Raw genomic sequence first — 17,188 nt, forward strand, 5'->3', positions numbered from 1 at the left:
AACATTAGCAGTGCATATGAACCTTTTTAAATGCCATTTCTCATCTGCTCCTAATTCACTCCAAACTCAGAAATGCAATTTTAGGCTTCATGTTCCTTACATATGTCCTCCACTATGAGGAAAACACCAAAAACACGAATTTAATCAGAGTGGGTCTTCAAATGAGAGCAAAAGAACATCATGCTGACCGGTTGTGCTGTCCTCCTTTAAAGTAGGCATTGATGTACTCGGTTATGGCTGCAGCTACGGGCCAGGCCTCCTGTGCACTTAGAGAAATGGGACTGGGACCTCTGGACAGATGCACTGCAGGCAGAAAAAACATTATTAAGACTCTTTGAATGTTTAAAGGTAAAGATAACTATGGAAGGTCGCTCTGTTCTGCTGCAGAGCTAATAAATGACAGACAAACTTAATGCGGGAATCTGGATTCAGGATAGACTTGAACTTACACGACCTCTGCTGAAGCTCCTGATGCTGATATGACAGAGGGGAGGCTTGTCCTATTCTAGCAGGGCTGGGCCCACGGTTCTGCCCCCCCCAATCACACTCTCGGACCTGAGTCCCCCACTCGCTGGGGCTCGAGGAGGAAGAGGAGGTGAAGGAGGGAGTGGGCTCCGGCAGCGGTGAAGAACATAGCGACCGAGACTGAAACGCAGAGGAATTTAAATAAGGGCCCCCTCAGCTCCGTTCGACCGCCGTGAATGACAGGTACTCACCCTTTCACAGCCGCTCAAGCGGCCTGAAGACCTTTTGGCGTGGGCCGCTTTCTGAGGAGCAGGTGCCGCCACGTCAGCTGTGTCCTGTCTGAAGTTGTGTTTGGAGCCTGAAGGAAATACAGAGCTGCTGAGTCCAAACAAGCTGGCTCCAAAATCCAACCTTCAATTCAACCCAGATTTAGGATTTGGCCAACATTCAGCATCTGCTAGATTTGGTACAGTCCACATTGTCAATAAGCTATTTGACAATCATTATATGCAATAAATTTAAGGGGATATATGTGAGTACTAATATGTGGAAATATGTTTTTTTGATTTAAAGTTTATTTTTACAATTATATTTTCAAGGAGATAGCCTTATTTTCTTATATTTTTTTATAATCAATTAATGAATTCATAACTTAAAAGGTTTGATATATTTAAGTATGTATTAATGAACCAATTTCAAAGAAAACTTCAGAAGCCGTGAACAGCCTGCCTTTCTTCTTTTTTTCTCCCCTTTTCTCGTAATATTACCTCTCTTTTTTACAAGAAAACAATTGTTTTTCTTGTGATAATAAGATCATGGTAGCACGAGAACACTGAAAATTGACTTTTCCATTTATGATCACCTGCTTGTAGACACGGAAAAAACATTCATGCATCGCTCTGTAACCATGTTAACGGCCTGGTCCCTTCATCTGCTCACTGATGAAATTGAAAACAGCAACCGGAAAAACTGTAGTCAAGACGTTTGGAGAGCGTAGCCACGGCAACAAATCAAAAGCGTTTCTTTGCCGTTGTTGGGCAAGCTGTACGGCTTAGTTTACAGCCTACTGTAATCACAAAGTAAAGACACCTAAAACAGATTACAACTCAGCGTCTGAGTGGGGGAAAGGGACGCTACAGTTTATTCTTATCTCGACGTCTACGATCTCGTTATCAAAAAAAAACTTGTTAGTATATAGTAGATGTAGCTATCATGAGAAAACTGCAAAAAAAAAGAAAGAAAAAGGCAAGGTAGGCCGCTTTTAACTGCTTTTCCCCTCATCAGATAAATAAGAATTGTGATATTTATTTTGTGAACATCTTTTAAAATCTGCGTATTTCTGCCACTAAAGGATGACTCAATGCTTGCTGAGAAATACTTTTCAAAACGTATTTTTGATTTGTAATTTGCAGAAAAAAGTTCAAATGCGTCTAAAATTTGACAAATACTTTAAAATACGTCTATTGAATCTACAAAGAGTAAAGCTAGATTTGCAAGAGTTGATCTGATGGTTTTGTAGAAGGTTTTCCAGCGTTTCTATGGAGTTAGAAGAGGAAATCTAGTGGTACCCCTCTGAGAGCTGATGGTGCAGCTGATCTGCGTGTTCAGGTTCAGGCAGTCCTGATCTTTGTCTGTTGAGAAACAAAGGTCCTCCTGGGGCCCTGAATGCCTGGTGAGGGGAGGGGCGTTCCTGCGCGGTTCGCTCTCCGAAGATCGATGTTTTCTTCTCTCCCCCCCCTTTCTTGTCTCTCCTTTGCCCCCTCCTTCCTGTGACTTGGAGCCGGAAACCTCGTTAAATGGGTTGTGGACAGAGTTCCAGTGCGGCGGCTCGTTCTTTGGCTGGGCTTCGGGTAAAGAGTTCAAGCTGGAGTCGGCCCCCGGTCTGCTGCCGCTGCTGCCGGTGGGGCCGCTGGAGCTCAGGAGGGGGGGTATCACCCCCCCGGCTGCTGCAGCCAGAGAGGACTGATGAGTTGGACTGCCAATCATTGTTATTGCAAACGGGTCGTCTGAGGTGACAGGAGGGGGGAGGCTGCGGTCCCGCTTTCTGTCTCTGCGGTTAGACGAGGATGATGAGGACGAAGAGGAGTGGGTTGGGAGGGTTTTGGTGTCTGTGAGCGAGACAGTAAACGGGTCTCCGCGAGCCTCCTTGCCCCTGCCATCCTGGGACTGGCAGGGGGGAGGGCGCGTCCAGGGGTCGGAAAAGTTCAACGTCTCCTGAGTGACCGTCCTCTCAAAGACGGCTAGGAAGGGGTCCTCAGTGGGAATGTGCTTGCAGTTCCACACAGAAGGCTCCATCTCAGGTGGGGGGAACTGAGAAAAGGCAGTAAACTGAGAGGCGGAGTCCTTCTCTGGGGGGCCACGGGAAGGGCGTGTGGAAGGGGCAGACCAGGCATAATCGTCCTGTGAGTTTGCACTGCGTCCAGGGGTGGGTTCGTGAAAAGCAGAGAGGAAAGGGTCCACCGGTCGCCCCAGGGTTTGTGTCTGCTCCTTGCTCTGCGACACTGGGGGCCAAGCTGCCCAGCCCGTCGGCTCAGGGGAGGGTCCCAAAGGCTGATGGGAGGGGGAGTCCAAGCCTGAGTCCTCAACATTCTCCGGGGAGGAAGAGTCAGATGAGAAGGCGGCATCTGAAAGACAGTAAACAGGTCCATCAGTGAGAGTTCCAGACCAAACAGTTTTTCTGAAACTAAAGGTGCAAAAGTAACCAAAACCTCGAATCCAAAGAAGATTTTTGATTCTGTCTGGATAAATACAAACATTTTAGACTTTCTTGGGAGTGCCCTGACGTTCTTCATCTTTGACGTAAACCATGCGTTTGTGGTCAGACATCAGTGTCCGCCTGTTTTTATCTGGACTTTTTACAGAAAGTCATATCAAATCTGCTTCATTCGAGTCAGACTTTAACATCTAGATTTTCAAAAATACCTTTCTGCAATGATTTATGAGTTTGAACGAAAAACAATGGTTCAAAGTGATTCCATGAAACGCAAACTTTATTTTTAAAGTACAGATGTAACTTTAAAAAACTGGAATTACACTGTGTGAATATTATATTTTAAAAATAATGATCTGAATTTTGGGGTGTATTCAGACCAGAAAAACCCGTTGGTTGTTGAAGACTCTCGTTCATCCAGGTGGCGTTATTATGGAGCCATGGCAACTGGACTTAAAATATTCTTTCGCCAGTGACGAAACTTTTCAAGAAAGAATATTTTAAGTTCAGTTGCCATGAATAAACTTCAAGATTCCATCATAAATGTTTTTTTAAATTAATCAAATTTTCTTAATGTTTGAATGATGTAGCAGACGACCTGCAGCCGTGCTCCTCGGTTTGGCGGCAGAGTGAGCGCTCCCACTGTGGCTTTCAGCCTTTTCTCTGCTGCGGTTGCCGCTGGTCACCAGTCAGCCAGGTCTGGATGTGGAATTTTTCTGGCTCCTCATCATCAACCGAAGGACGGATTGTATTCAGACTGAGGAATGTCAGAGCGATCTGAAGCTCAGTCCGACTGGAAACGAACCGAGACCACCTCGAAAATCGAGAGAAACGAACTCTTGTTGGCTTTAAACAAGCCAAATGTGTCCAGTCTGAATACACCCTTGGTTTCAGAGAAATGGGTGCAGGTTCATGAATGGAAACCGATTTTTCTTACATTCAGAAGCTCCAAAAGTGTTCTGCTCTCTGAGCTGTTCCTGACTATCAAAGCTTTTGGATTTGAAGGCCATCTCCAGCGGAGGTCCAAACAGGCCGTCAGAACCCGACGCCGTTGAACTTAATCTGACAGAGAGGGGCGGGGTAAATGAGACACAGTCAGGGAAAGCAAATAGGAGCTGAAGCATAGAGAAGCAGGGAGAAATGGGGGCATAAATGACAGAGGAATATATATGAAGAAGATGCTTTGTTGCTGGACCATTTTGGGAAGCCCCTGCATGATCAGCAGATGTTCTTTCTCCATGTGTAAAAATATAGCTTTGTGGAGAGAAACAGCCACACTTAGTGTTCATTTTCACAGATGATTTCAATATAGTTTTAGATATTTTAACCAGATTTTATGCAATATAAATGAAAAAAAATTGTATGCTCTCACAAAAATGTATGTTGGATGTCAATTATGGCACACACAACTAATATGCAATTCTTTATAACCTTGCAGAAGTGTTTAATAACTTTAATTTATTGTCCATTTTTTAGATTTTAAAACGTACTGATATTTTATTGTGAAAAGCTGCTTCAGCTCTGGCCAATGTGAGCAAAACATTCATCAAACCACCACTGGCCTTTTCTCCGGTCTTATTTTTCGTCTGTCAAACGGAAACAGTTATTTAAAAAATATATATATATTGAAAATGTAGGAAATAAAAATAAATAAAAAAAGAGAAGGAGACAACAGCTGAAAGACACAAAAGGAAAACCTAAAAAACTTCAAATCCCTATATAATAATAACAAAGATCTCTGATGGCACAGCTCCACCTCTGAATTTGTCTCTGCTCAGACACACAGGGAGAAGGATGTGACTGACAGCTTCACAGATTCATCTCACCTGCTGTGATTGGGACTGGAAGTGGACCTGCACAGGCCGCTCTGCTCTCCGTCTGTAGAGAAAACAACACACTCATGACGAGAAGCAGTCCGTCACTGCAGAGGACGCGCAATAGCTGGGAATAATCAGCAGCATGGCGTTCTTTATCACAGCAAAGAAGGGATGACACAAAGAAAACCCATCATGCAATGTTCTCATCATGTTCTCTGTGACAAATAGCAGCAATTAGCCTGGTCCCACTAAGCTCCACCTCCTGTCGTCTTAATCAGAAGCTGCTCATTAATTCTCCTGCTTCCAGATTTAGGGGCAGCAGGCTTAGAGCTGCTGAGCAGCAGCAGCAGCAGCAGGTTGAATCCTCCCACTCCAGCCTGACCTCCTGACAGCTAATAAACCCTTTGGTGATAAAACAGGACTATGAGGGTACGACTGACAGAGATGAGCAGTTAACTAAAGGTCAAAACACAAAAAAGATCTGCTGTCCAGAGAAAAGCATGGAAAACGGGCTACAAAATGACAGATGTTCAGAACATTTGAGCTACTTCTTATACAGCACAATCATTATTTAAATACACTCTTGTAATGTAATTGTCTTTGTAATCTGTATTTTAGTGGAAGAAATGCACCAATAATCTAGCCCTGCAAGATTTGTGCCATTAAACCATTAAAAGGCAAATTTAATAGAAAGTTGTAATTATGGCATGCTAAGAAATGAATTAGAAGAACACACAATGTCCAAAAATGTGTTAGAATGCAGTCTGGCTTTGGGTAACTAACTATAGCAGGAATACATTAGTGTAATGGCGAGTTCTCATTAAAAACAAAGAAAAATCTAATCTATTTTCTTTTGAAATGCCATTGTGGGTTTAAAAGTTTTTTAAAAGATTTATTAAGTCCAGACGTCTGAATCTGTGAATATCTTGTAAACTTTCCTGAACTGTTTTTGTGCGATATTATGTGCCATATAATAATAAGTCTGCATTAAATAAAAAAAAATATACATATTGCGCTGATGACAGTAATAAGAAAATAAATACCGTATTTTCCGGACTATAAGTCGCCCTTTTTTTCATAGTTTGGCAAGGGGTGCGACTTATACTCCGATGCGACTTATAGTCCGGAAAATACGGTATCCAATCCCTGATCGGGATGCAACATCTGTTACTGATCGAGTCTGAAACTATGTGATCTGGCCCAATATCAAATCACGTGATCAGATCGGAAATCCCAACTTGATACTACAGATTTAGTGAAACAAGTTGTCTTTTTTTTCTCTTGAACTATTAAATTTTCTTCACCAAATTGGCTGTAGTCTTTTTTGTGTCATTTGACGTTCGTTATAAGGTGAGATAAACGCTTTCCTGTTACCCAAAAACCTGAATTTGTGTTTGTTAGGGCTGCACGATATGAGGAAAACTCGCGATATGCGATATTGGTGATTAATATTGCGATAACGATATAATTTGCGGTATATAAACAAATATCAAACCAACCAAAAACATAATTTCCATTTCAATGCAACAGTATAAAAATTATACTCCAAATGACCCTTGTCGACATAGGAGGCAAACATCAAACATAAAAGGGCTCATCTGATTGATCAACAGCGTAAACGGGTCCTTCCGATTGGTTAAAAGCATAAAGGGATTTATTTCATTTGTTCAATATTTCAAGCTGCCGTGAGTTTGTTTTAGCACATTTAACCCTTGTGCTATCTTAGATGACCCCCCCTTACTTTGACATGTTCTCCCTACCATGACAAAGGTGGATAAAGGTGGAAAGATTTCATGTAATCCATGGACACCAGTGAAGATCACAAATCATTGAAGAAAAAAGGTTCAGAGCACTGTCTAGTGGGTCTAGATGACCCAACTCCCAATGTTAAAGTGCCTAGGACAGCACAAGGGTCAAGGTAACCATTTATTGCGATTTTCGCCGTCTTTTGCGGTATGCATATTGCACAGCTTGATGTTGCGATAACGATAAATTTGCGGTATATTGTGCAGGCCTAGTGTTTGTCAAGTTTTTAATCTAAAGTTAAAGAAGCAAAAAGTAAAAATAAACAGCTGGTTTAGCTTTTCAACACCCAGTTTGAGCTGCATTTTATATGTTTTGCTTAGAGTATCTGACATTCACATGTGTCCTATTTTGACAAGCAGGGATGTCAGTGGATCTTATTTCAGGTTATATATCAAACTGCTGACTCACCCCTGTGAGAGGCAGCCTCTGTTTCTTCTGACCGGCCCCCTGCGCTGCTCGAGTTTCCTGTGTTAAATACAAAGAAGGAAGTGAATGAAAAAACTAGTATTACTGTAGGTGAAGAAACATGCTCCACCAAATAGCTCCAGGTGTTTTCAAATCAATGGATGAAAGTGTACTCACTGGAGAGAATTCGTTTGGTTGAAACCTGAATCAAAACAGTGATACAAAGTTGAATTAATTTACATTTTTAGGATTACTAACAATATTAGCTAATCTTTTTACAAAAAAAGCATTAAAATGTAAATTTTCTACTAGAAAAGACAAAACAGCATTTGATAAATAATTTATACAAGTTCAACTCCTTCATAACCGTTGCTGAAGACTCTCGGCTATCATGGAGTCATGGCAACTGGACTTAAAATATTCTTATATATTTAATATCTTAAGTCCAGTTGTCATGACTAAACTTCAAGATTCCTTGATAAATATTTTTTAATTACCGTATTTTCTGGACTATAAGCTGCTCTTTTTATCCTAGGTTTTGAACCATGCAGCTTATACAAAGGTGCATCTATTCTGTGTGGTTTTTTTTCCACCACTAGGAGCACTCTAACCAGAATTAGAATCAACAATAATAATAGATAAATCAATGCAAAGAAGAATAGACTACGCTACTTTTTCTTTAGCAGATAGAACACGGATGGTAAATTACCAACCAATGGAGACAAATAACCTGACTTCATGTGTTTCAGCGAAGATGATTACAGTGACTTGTGGTTTGGAGAAATGAAGGTAGATATATACTGGTTATTTATTATTATTATATTATTGTTATTTAATATTTTTATATACTTGGTTCTGATCCGTTTTAATAAGCAAAGTTGCTGCTGTGTTAAAAGGCACTGTTTGGACGTACATGTACATTAACAGTACAAAATCGTTCTTTACATGCAGTAAATAGCTAATTTTTCAACAGATATCTGCAGCTTAAAGCCCGGTGCGGCTTGTATATCTTTGAGAGCAGATGCTGCTTATATACAGGTGGGCTCTATAGTCCTTAAAATACTGTAATCAAATTCTCCAGTAGCTGTAAGTTCTCTTAATGTTTGAATGATGGTAGCAGACATAAAGGCGACCTGCTGCCGTGCTCCTCGGTTTGGCGGCAGAGTGAGCGCTCCCACTGTGGCTTTCAGCTCCTTCTCTGTGGCCACGGAGCTGCTGCGATTGCCGCTGGTCACCGGTCGGATCTGGATGTGGAATTTTTTGGGCTCCTCATCATCAAAGTCCGAATCGCTGGAGTAGAAGGTGTTGTCCTTCCCCTCAGAGCAGCGTTCAGGAGGTGGTTAAGGACAAAAACTGTTTGGGGCAAAAAGGTCTACATAACAGGAACTATAAGGGCAAATAGCAAAAAGGGGGAAAGTTGTGGTATAAAATGAATTATGGAAATTATTTTAAGGGATGTGTAAAAGTTTATTAAAGGTTAAAAATGAGAACTTCTGAAGTACTTTCAAGGTTCAAGTTAAAACCTTTCCAACACCACAACTGAGGTTTATTAGATATTTATTTGAGTATGTGTACAGGTCTTTTAAAGACCCACTCCAATGAAATTTGTGCTTTAATCCTGTTCTTGTGGCTTCTTCTCATGATGGAAGACAAAGAAAATTTAGATTAAAATTGCAGGAGTGGACAAAAAAGGCCAGTAGCTGTGACAAAAACTACAATCGCTGGGCCACAAGCTCCCTGCTCCGCTCTGTTCTGATGCATCCACTTATAGACAAACACATCCACGTACATATTTATTTTCCTCGTCGGAGCTGGCAAAGAAAACCCACACATTCTCAGGGAGAACATGCAAACTCCATACAATAATCCATCTGTTATGTTGTTAGCACAAGAGGAAAAAAGATCAGTGATGGTAGTGCTGTAGCTTTGTGTCTTTTGTCCACAGCTGTCAAAATGCTAACCTGCTTCTTTGAATGCTCACATAAAAAAACAAAACACCTTTGTGTTACTTCATAAATTCCCATTTCAAACACTTAGAGGCCATTCAGGGAAAAGGTATTGAGGAAGTACACAAGGCTCTTGATTCTAGAGGATTACAAAGGCAGGCTGTCGCATATTTGAGAGGAACATGCTGCCACTGATAAATGGATCAGAGCTACTGAGTTAGACAAGGCCATTCAAGTAACAAGTTAGCAGGGAAATCCATTTAAAGTTAAGGACTGCACACGGCGCGCCTCACTTTTCTTCATTTACAGTTACAAGGGAACATGTTTACTCACTTGAACTGCCAAACTCGCATGAGAGCAGCATCATTTACTGACTAATAGGCTAAACTTTCCCTCTGAACTTCTCATTACACTTCATCTGCCTCCTTTAAAACAGCTTTTTTAAGGGTACTGAACAAACGCGTGGGTTTCATTTAACAGACAAGAGTCGATCACAAGACTGACTGGGTGTTGGGAAATCCTGTTTAATCTTAAGCAGTGAGGACGTCCTGAAGATTAAGATGGGTTTCAGACCCCGTGACCCTAAACATTGCGTAAAACGTAAAAATCAAAATAGATTGGTGGAAAGACCACTGTCAGCTATGAAAGCCACAGGAAAGAGCAAAAAAAAACAAAATAAAAGGATATCATTCTGATTGCCGTCAGCTCGGATGACAAATCCTTCATCGTCCACTTCCAGTGGTGAACTCTAGATGAACACACACGCCAGACAAACAGGCAGATAGCAACACACAAAACTTAATAAGTGCTTCCTTGTAGAGTAAAACAGCACTTAACACAGGTGTGAATCAATTTCAGAATATTGCAGTATGTTAGTCAGTCAAAAGGCATTTGAGACCACTTTCGATGTCCTGCACAAACACACATCTCTCATCTTTGACACCCACGCACAGGTTAACAAACTCACACACACGTTCTTCTTTAGGTGCATCTGGTCTTGAGCTTACTTAGGTTGTATTCAGACTAGAAAAATCTCTTGGTCCAGACCCAGTCCACTTAATTTGTTACGGATCGAGTCTTGAACCTTTCATTTGTTCTGTATTCAGTGTATTCAAGCAATGTGGATCACGTTAAAAGTTGTTTTGATGAGTCTGAATTCATCTGACCACATTTCAATGAGTTGCTGTGTCTCGTTGTTATTCTGTTGGGGAACTATAAGGTAGCTTTTAGGGTGACGTCACAGCAACACCTGTCAGGCACGTGCCGCGTAACGAGACACAGAAAAGCATGTAAGAAGCTGTGATAAAATAAACGTTTTAACCAATTAACAGTCGAACCCTTTTTTTCTGTTTGATAACACAACAATTGTTGCGTTATACTTGTCTGCTGCTCATCTGTTGCTACATTCCTACTTTTTTTACGTCCTCTATGGTGGCCTATTTGGTTCAGTTTCTCCGCTCTGGGAAAAGACTGTAATCAGACGGCGAAATCTCAGAGCGAACCGAAGCTCAGTCCGACTGGAAACGAACCGAGACCTCCAAAGATTAGTCTGAGAGTGGTTCATGGTCCTGGACCAGGGTCCGCTTGAATGTATTCAAATTGAGAATTTGTTCTGGATTATCGGAGGAAACGAACTCTGGTATACTTTAAGCAAACCAAATGTGTCCAGTCTGAATACACCCTTTGAAACAACGTTTCAAGAAAACTCCATGCTTCCATCACCCACTTCTTTACTTTCCACAACATAAAAAACTCTTTTTTTACCAGTAAAAGTTAGTCTATGTGGAGATTTTAACAACTAGTTTATTTGTTTTTTGTCTTCCGTTAAGAATGAACCAGTTTACTTACCATTCCGTCCATCACAGCTGAATCCCTGCAAATGTAAAACAAAAAAAATAATAATCACGTTTTTTGTTGTTTCAGCCTCCCTGGACATGTGTTTTTTTATATGTTTGTGTTCACTCTCACGTAGAACCTGGCTCCTTGTCCCTCTTCCCGAGCCCAGGGATCCTGAAAGCTTTTGCTCGACTCTTTTTTCCGCCTTCAGGGGCCAGAGCCGTCATGCACTCTTCAAACCCAACAGGAGCTGCAAAACATGGAAATACCAGAGGAAGAGGAAGCTTCATTAATCCTGAAGGAAATTAAAAAAATATATAGACATAAGATATGATATCACAAATACAAACAGCTGCTTCTTGTGGGTGTTTAGGCAAGTATTTTTATACTTTCTTTATACTTAAATATTTGTTTTTTTAATGAAAACTGATGCAGATAAACAGTAGGACATAGAAGTATTTGTTAGTTACTGATTCTGCAAGTATTCCCACCTAAAAAATGAGTTTGGTCAGCAAAGGACCATTTACAATAAAACATGTATGTATGTATATACACGTTTTGGGATTCCGTGTTCAAAATTGTTGTGTTCACGTGTAGCTATGCAGGTTTCTACAACAGTTTTCTGGCTCTACGTGCAAAACTCATGGCCATTGAATGATGGCATTCCTTTAACTTCATGGAAGTGCCAACTATTTAAAAATTGATCATAAAGGAAAAATTAATAATTGCGGTTTCTGCCCGGCCGGATTTATATGACGCCAAGTCTTTCATATCAGAATAGAGCTATGAAAGAAAAAGCCAGGAGCAAGATTCAGGAGATTTACACCGCTTCGACATTTTGCACCATGCCTCTTCTGACTGCAGATAGCGGCCATGCACTAGTAAACTGTAGCAAAAGAAAAAGATGAAGAAGCCCCTCCCCGCTTGTCCAGTGTGAACACCATGGGCTCAACGCATGTTCAAGAACCCACGTTTAGGGTCCTCTTGAACGTGTGTCAAGAAATCACATTGTAGGATTTGTAAAGACTGTTAAATGTTACAGAAAAAAAGTGTTTTGTCAATAACTAAAGGTTACCACAAACACTTTATTGCTCCACTCTTTGTTAGTTTGCTTCCGTTTGGATTGTTGTACCTGGTCTGTCTTTGCCCGTGCCTTTTTGTTCAGCCAACTTCTGAATGAGGGTATCGATGCCAATGTTCTCCACGTTCTGCTTGAACTCCTCATGTACCTGCAGCAGAACAGAGCAGCATCCATCATTTGTTCTAGATTGTTAGAAAACCTCAGTGCCGTAAATTCTAAAATGCAAAATGTGTCCTACTATGTATGTTAATTCAATCAAGGGTAATTTCAAATGTGAACACTGTTTGCTGAAAATAAACAGTGTTCAGCAAAAGCTAAATTACAACAAATCATGACTGACGAGATAAAAATTGGACGGTAAAGGGATGAACAGGAATGTACATACCTGTCCCACCTGGACATGAGTGTCCTCTATGGAGTGGGAGTAACTTTTCATCAGCTGCTTCATCTGCCGCAGATGAGCTTCCTCGATCTCCTGAAAATTCTGCTCAAACAGAAACAGAAAAACTTTGATCAAAGAGGGATTTCCTGAGAGGTTGTGAGGGTGGAGGAAGAGGAGAGATAAAACATCTGTGTAGTTGGCTTTTTTCGGAAGTTGTTCTAATTTAAAATTGTCTTACATAATCACAAGAAAAGTCGTTTTTTCCCCATATCTGCTCATTTGTTAGCACTTCATAGCCTGAACATAAATGTTTAAACAAACTGGAATCTTCATGTTAAAAAAAAAGTTTATACAGCAGAAAAGGCTCCAATTTTAAAAGTTATTTATCAATATAATGTCTTACATATTGTCTTAAAGTCCCACTCAGTCATCTTTTGATCTATTTTATACATGTTCCCAGTGGTCTTAATTATGATTACGCTGTTTAAGCCAAAAGCAAAAAAACAGTCATTTTCTAGGACATAGTTTCTGCAGAACGCCTCTCTTGTGGGCGGGACTGTTAGTAGGGAATAGTCCTAGAACTGTGAATACCAAATTATTATTATTACTACAACTTTTTGGGGGGAGTGATCCACTAGTAAAATAAATAAATAAATAATTTCAAATTCTAAGCTTCCCAGCCGTCTTTCGTGTGACATTGGACAGACACGTACCAGGTACCTCAAATTTGTACCATCTATTTTATCTATTTGATCAGAAAATAAACAAATATGTTTTTTACTTCAACATACGACTTGCGGCATGATTTACTTCCCAAGCGTAACATCTTCCCTCATCATGACACTTAAACCCCCCTCCTTCAGGGCTGGTACAAGATTTAATGGTTACGAGTTCATTCATCGTTTCAAAATAAAACACAGAAACTCTGATCGGTGTTTGTGGACGATTTCTATGGAAACAGAGCGGTAACCATGGAAGCATGGAGACAGTGATTAAAGGTAATGAACAGGTTGCAGGATGTGTGTGCGAGTAGGTGGGTTTGGGAGTCAGAGGATGAGGTTTCCTCTTTTTCAAGGAGGGTGGGATGTAATGCAATAAAAGAGTGGATAAGATGGTGGGAGGCGGCAGAGACGGTGAGTCAGGGAACTCTGGAGGAGGAATCCCATGACATAAAATCCCACATCAGAGGAGAGACTTCTGGTCCAGCTGGAGTCAAACCTGACCTGAGCGGACTCGCTCATTTTCTGCTCAAATTCTCCTCCCACACGGTTGTATTTCTCGATACACAATGCAAACGATTCAGCCGCTTTCTTTGACTTCAGCTCCGCCTAGTGAGAGGAGAAGAGATACGTTAATAATGCCCTTTAAGGTCCTCTCATCCAGTCACCTGAAATAAAATTAAAGACCACACTAACAGAATAAACAGATCTGATTTATCTGTAGACATGCAGCACACAGAATGAATTTTGATATAGAGCCATTACTAGAGATGTCACAACTGTCTGTTGAAAACTGAAATGTACGTTACACCATTAAACTGAATTATGTGGAAAGTGACTGAAGCAGTTCTCCAAATAGCCACTAGGGGGTCTTGTTACAGTCAATCTTTGATGAATTTTTTCATCTCTATTTGTAGATTTTATTTCTACGAGAACACTATAAGAGATTATCTAAAGTTCAATTTTTTCTTAATTTTGACAGTAATTCTGCACATTCTGAAGGTACACTCTTAATTGACAAGTGGCAGTCAAATCCAAAGCTTTGAATGACCTCCTGGCCGTGATTTAACATCCGTCAGGCCTGTTTGTTCCACATATTTGACCTTTTCCGGAAGGTCGGGGTTAAGTGACCTTGTGGCCTGGCGAGAAGGAGTCAACCACAAAGCAAAAAACTGTTGGAGCCCATTGCAAATACTCTACGAATCTGTATGAATCTGTATCTCTGTGAATCTGGTCAATGGTCTAGACACAGGCAGAATTATGAGCTAATAACACAATGGATGAGTGTGGGTAAGTAGCTTTTGCCGACGTTTTGAAAACAAAACTTGTGTGATTTTCTGTCAAGAGAATCAATGTTGTACAGAATTCACACTAAAGAAATCTTCAAAGTGGCATCCAACCTTCTCCAGTTCTTTCTGTGGTGCCCCCTCCTTTCTGAGCCGGTCCAACTCCAAACATTTGCCGTGGTAACCCTCTTTTGACTTCTGAAGGTGACTGCTCTGAACCTGCAGAGCCTGCACTGCCTCCACGGTCCCCACCATCTTCTCTTTCGTCTGGATGGTAAGCGCACGCACATTCAGAATAGGGGACTTGACGCCACACAAATCGTCACTGTGCTTTTATACTTGGAGGGCAAATGTAAAAATGACTTTAAGAGCGGGGTCAGTAATTGGATTTTCTGAGAAACAGATTAGATCAGGATGGGAAAGGCTTGATGCAAAGCAAGAGAGGAGAAAGTCTACAGCGGGATACACTGACAACAGACACTTTTTGGTTAAGACAGCCGGAGTGGATGGGTTTTTCTCAAGAATTATACCTTTCGGTGTATTTTGACCTGCTCCTCTCCGTATTTGTTTATTTCCCGGATGAGATCGTTCATCTTTTTCATGAGTTCGAGGTGGCAGAGAGCCACTTTGTCGGAGGACACCCTGAATACATCCCACATGGGTGCAAACGTCCTGAAAAACATTGTCAAATAAAAGACAAAAGTTCAAACCAAATAGTTTTAAGTTTAAGAAAAAATAACAAAAATATTTTGCAGACCTCCTCTGTTTGGACTTTTTTGTCTATCATTCAAATGACATACACTTATAAAAAAGGACGCAATGTTACACTTTCTCAGGATGCAATGTTATGTAGCAAAACAAAAATACAGCACTTATGTCAGAGGGGACAGTTATATATTCAACAACACCTCTGATGAATATAATGGGTTAAATAGAATATCTTACTAATAAAAGTAAATGATTTTTTTAGGACATTAGGACATTTAAAATGGATTAGTGCTTGCAAACGCATGTAGATTAAAAAGCACAGAGCAAGGTTTTCTAATTTGCAGGAATCAAGTGATCTAATTTCTCACGTCCTGCTTTTGTGTTCCTACGTCAGTTTGCTTCACACAACTGATGCAACATGTGACTCGACGCAAATAGGCTAAATAGAAGGCAATATGTTCTTCTAATCATATGTATGAACATTTGGTATTGCAGATGGTACTCATACATATCTCATACACAGCCATCTGAACATTACATCAATAATTATAAAACAACACCACCTCCTGGGCAATAGTGAACAGAGAGAGAGGAAGCATGAGAAAAGTGAAGGCTCTTCTGTCACTCACCCCTGTGGACTCCCATTGCTCGCCATTTTTGCCAGTTTGCTCATTGATTTCGAGTAAGTCTCCTCAATGGCTGCCCTGTAAAACACACACCCACATACAAACAAACATCAACACAAGCAGAACTATCAGGGGAGTCACTTTGAGCCAGGAGGAAATCAAGGATGCTAAAAATCCAGACAGGAAGGCAATAAATGGAAAAGATAGGTTTGGGTACATTGTGCAAAAAGCTGCATTTAAATGATAAACAGATCCAGTTTTTGTAAACCCTATCATGAAACTTAACACAACCATCTGTAGACCCGAAGGAAATAGAACGGAGAAGCACTGATCCAACCTGCCTGAGGGTAAAAAAAACAAACAAACTTGCAACTTTCTTGTATTTAGTTCACTTTGTATTTTTAGAGGTCAACAGGGATGCCAAAATTCACAGTTAAAAACCAAACTGTATGTTACGCCAATGAACAAAATCGTAAGGGAATGTGAATATATTTTCTTTAGTTGTAACTCAAAATTCAGTGACGTTAACCAACACAAGAGGATGAACCTTTTAGCTACAATGACATGTTTACAAAGTAAGCAGGGAGACACTTTCATTCACTATATTGTGCAGTTAAAACAAAAAACGCAATGGGCAAAAACCTTTCTTCACCAAAAAAAAAAAAAAAAACAGAGCTACTCATAACGAAGCATTTCTGATCCGTTTATAAACAGAAGAGTAAAAACTGAGAAATATGCTTCTAGTTTATTAAAAATGGTCTTTTTTATTTAGATTTTAACATTTTGTCCTGTGGTGCAATATAAATACCCAAACCATGTTTTAGTCAAACTAATTATTAAAAAAAAATTGCCTTTTCATCTTCAGGGAGGTCAAATAAGTCTCTTTGCCGCATAGACCCACAGATAAGGATTTATAAAAAGAAATATTAACTCCAGCAAGTAATATGACATTGTGTGTATGTGTCCATCCTGCAGAATACCAATATTTTAGCCCGCAGCTTTTTTCATTTCCTGATCCCGGATCTGTTTTCTGCTCTAGTGAATTTTATCCACCATGAGGAAAGGGCACAAGTGTCCTCCATCAATGCAACTTTAAAGTTGCATTGATGGAGGACACTCACACACTTCACTGCTCTGTTAAGTCCTTAATACAACACAGAATGACTTTAGGAGACGCTTCATCTTGTAATTGCTTTTGAAGAAACAAATGTTTTGTCAAATATAGACTAAATTAAAAAAATAACTAATGTTAGAATTATTTTGAACTTGTGCAGTCATGTTTTCTTGGTATTTTTGTCATTTTTTTTGTCTTTCAGCAGCTTCCTATAGAGGTTTTTGCAGCGAATCATCCACCTCCATCCAACTCTGTCCACTGGATCCTCCTGACTCACAACAACCACC

General features: G+C 40.4%; 1 protein-coding gene across 2 annotated transcripts in view; it reads right to left on the reverse strand.

The window, feature by feature from the left end:
• fcho1 (FCH and mu domain containing endocytic adaptor 1) overlaps positions 1 to 17,188 on the reverse strand; it is a 46,804-nt gene that overhangs the window by 4,765 nt on the left and 24,851 nt on the right. For both annotated transcript variants that reach the window (XM_011474072.4, XM_011474071.4), the window contains exons 4-21: positions 15,791 to 15,865; positions 14,984 to 15,125; positions 14,568 to 14,720; positions 13,672 to 13,776; positions 12,452 to 12,550; positions 12,118 to 12,214; positions 11,118 to 11,235; positions 10,998 to 11,022; positions 9,837 to 9,897; positions 8,337 to 8,530; positions 7,381 to 7,405; positions 7,207 to 7,263; positions 5,002 to 5,053; positions 4,113 to 4,237; positions 2,034 to 3,089; positions 717 to 823; positions 450 to 645; positions 189 to 303 (exon numbers count right to left, since the gene is read on the reverse strand). In XM_011474072.4, coding sequence (XP_011472374.1) covers positions 189 to 303; positions 450 to 645; positions 717 to 823; positions 2,034 to 3,089; positions 4,113 to 4,237; positions 5,002 to 5,053; positions 7,207 to 7,263; positions 7,381 to 7,405; positions 8,337 to 8,530; positions 9,837 to 9,897; positions 10,998 to 11,022; positions 11,118 to 11,235; positions 12,118 to 12,214; positions 12,452 to 12,550; positions 13,672 to 13,776; positions 14,568 to 14,720; positions 14,984 to 15,125; positions 15,791 to 15,865 — 2,802 coding nt within the window. The remainder of the gene's footprint in view (positions 1 to 188; positions 304 to 449; positions 646 to 716; positions 824 to 2,033; positions 3,090 to 4,112; positions 4,238 to 5,001; positions 5,054 to 7,206; positions 7,264 to 7,380; positions 7,406 to 8,336; positions 8,531 to 9,836; positions 9,898 to 10,997; positions 11,023 to 11,117; positions 11,236 to 12,117; positions 12,215 to 12,451; positions 12,551 to 13,671; positions 13,777 to 14,567; positions 14,721 to 14,983; positions 15,126 to 15,790; positions 15,866 to 17,188) is intronic.

The sequence above is a fragment of the Oryzias latipes genome, chromosome 4 (genome assembly GCF_053564925.1).
Source record: "Oryzias latipes strain Hd-rR chromosome 4, Olatipes_Hd-rR_3.1".
Taxonomy (NCBI): domain Eukaryota; kingdom Metazoa; phylum Chordata; class Actinopteri; order Beloniformes; family Adrianichthyidae; genus Oryzias; species Oryzias latipes.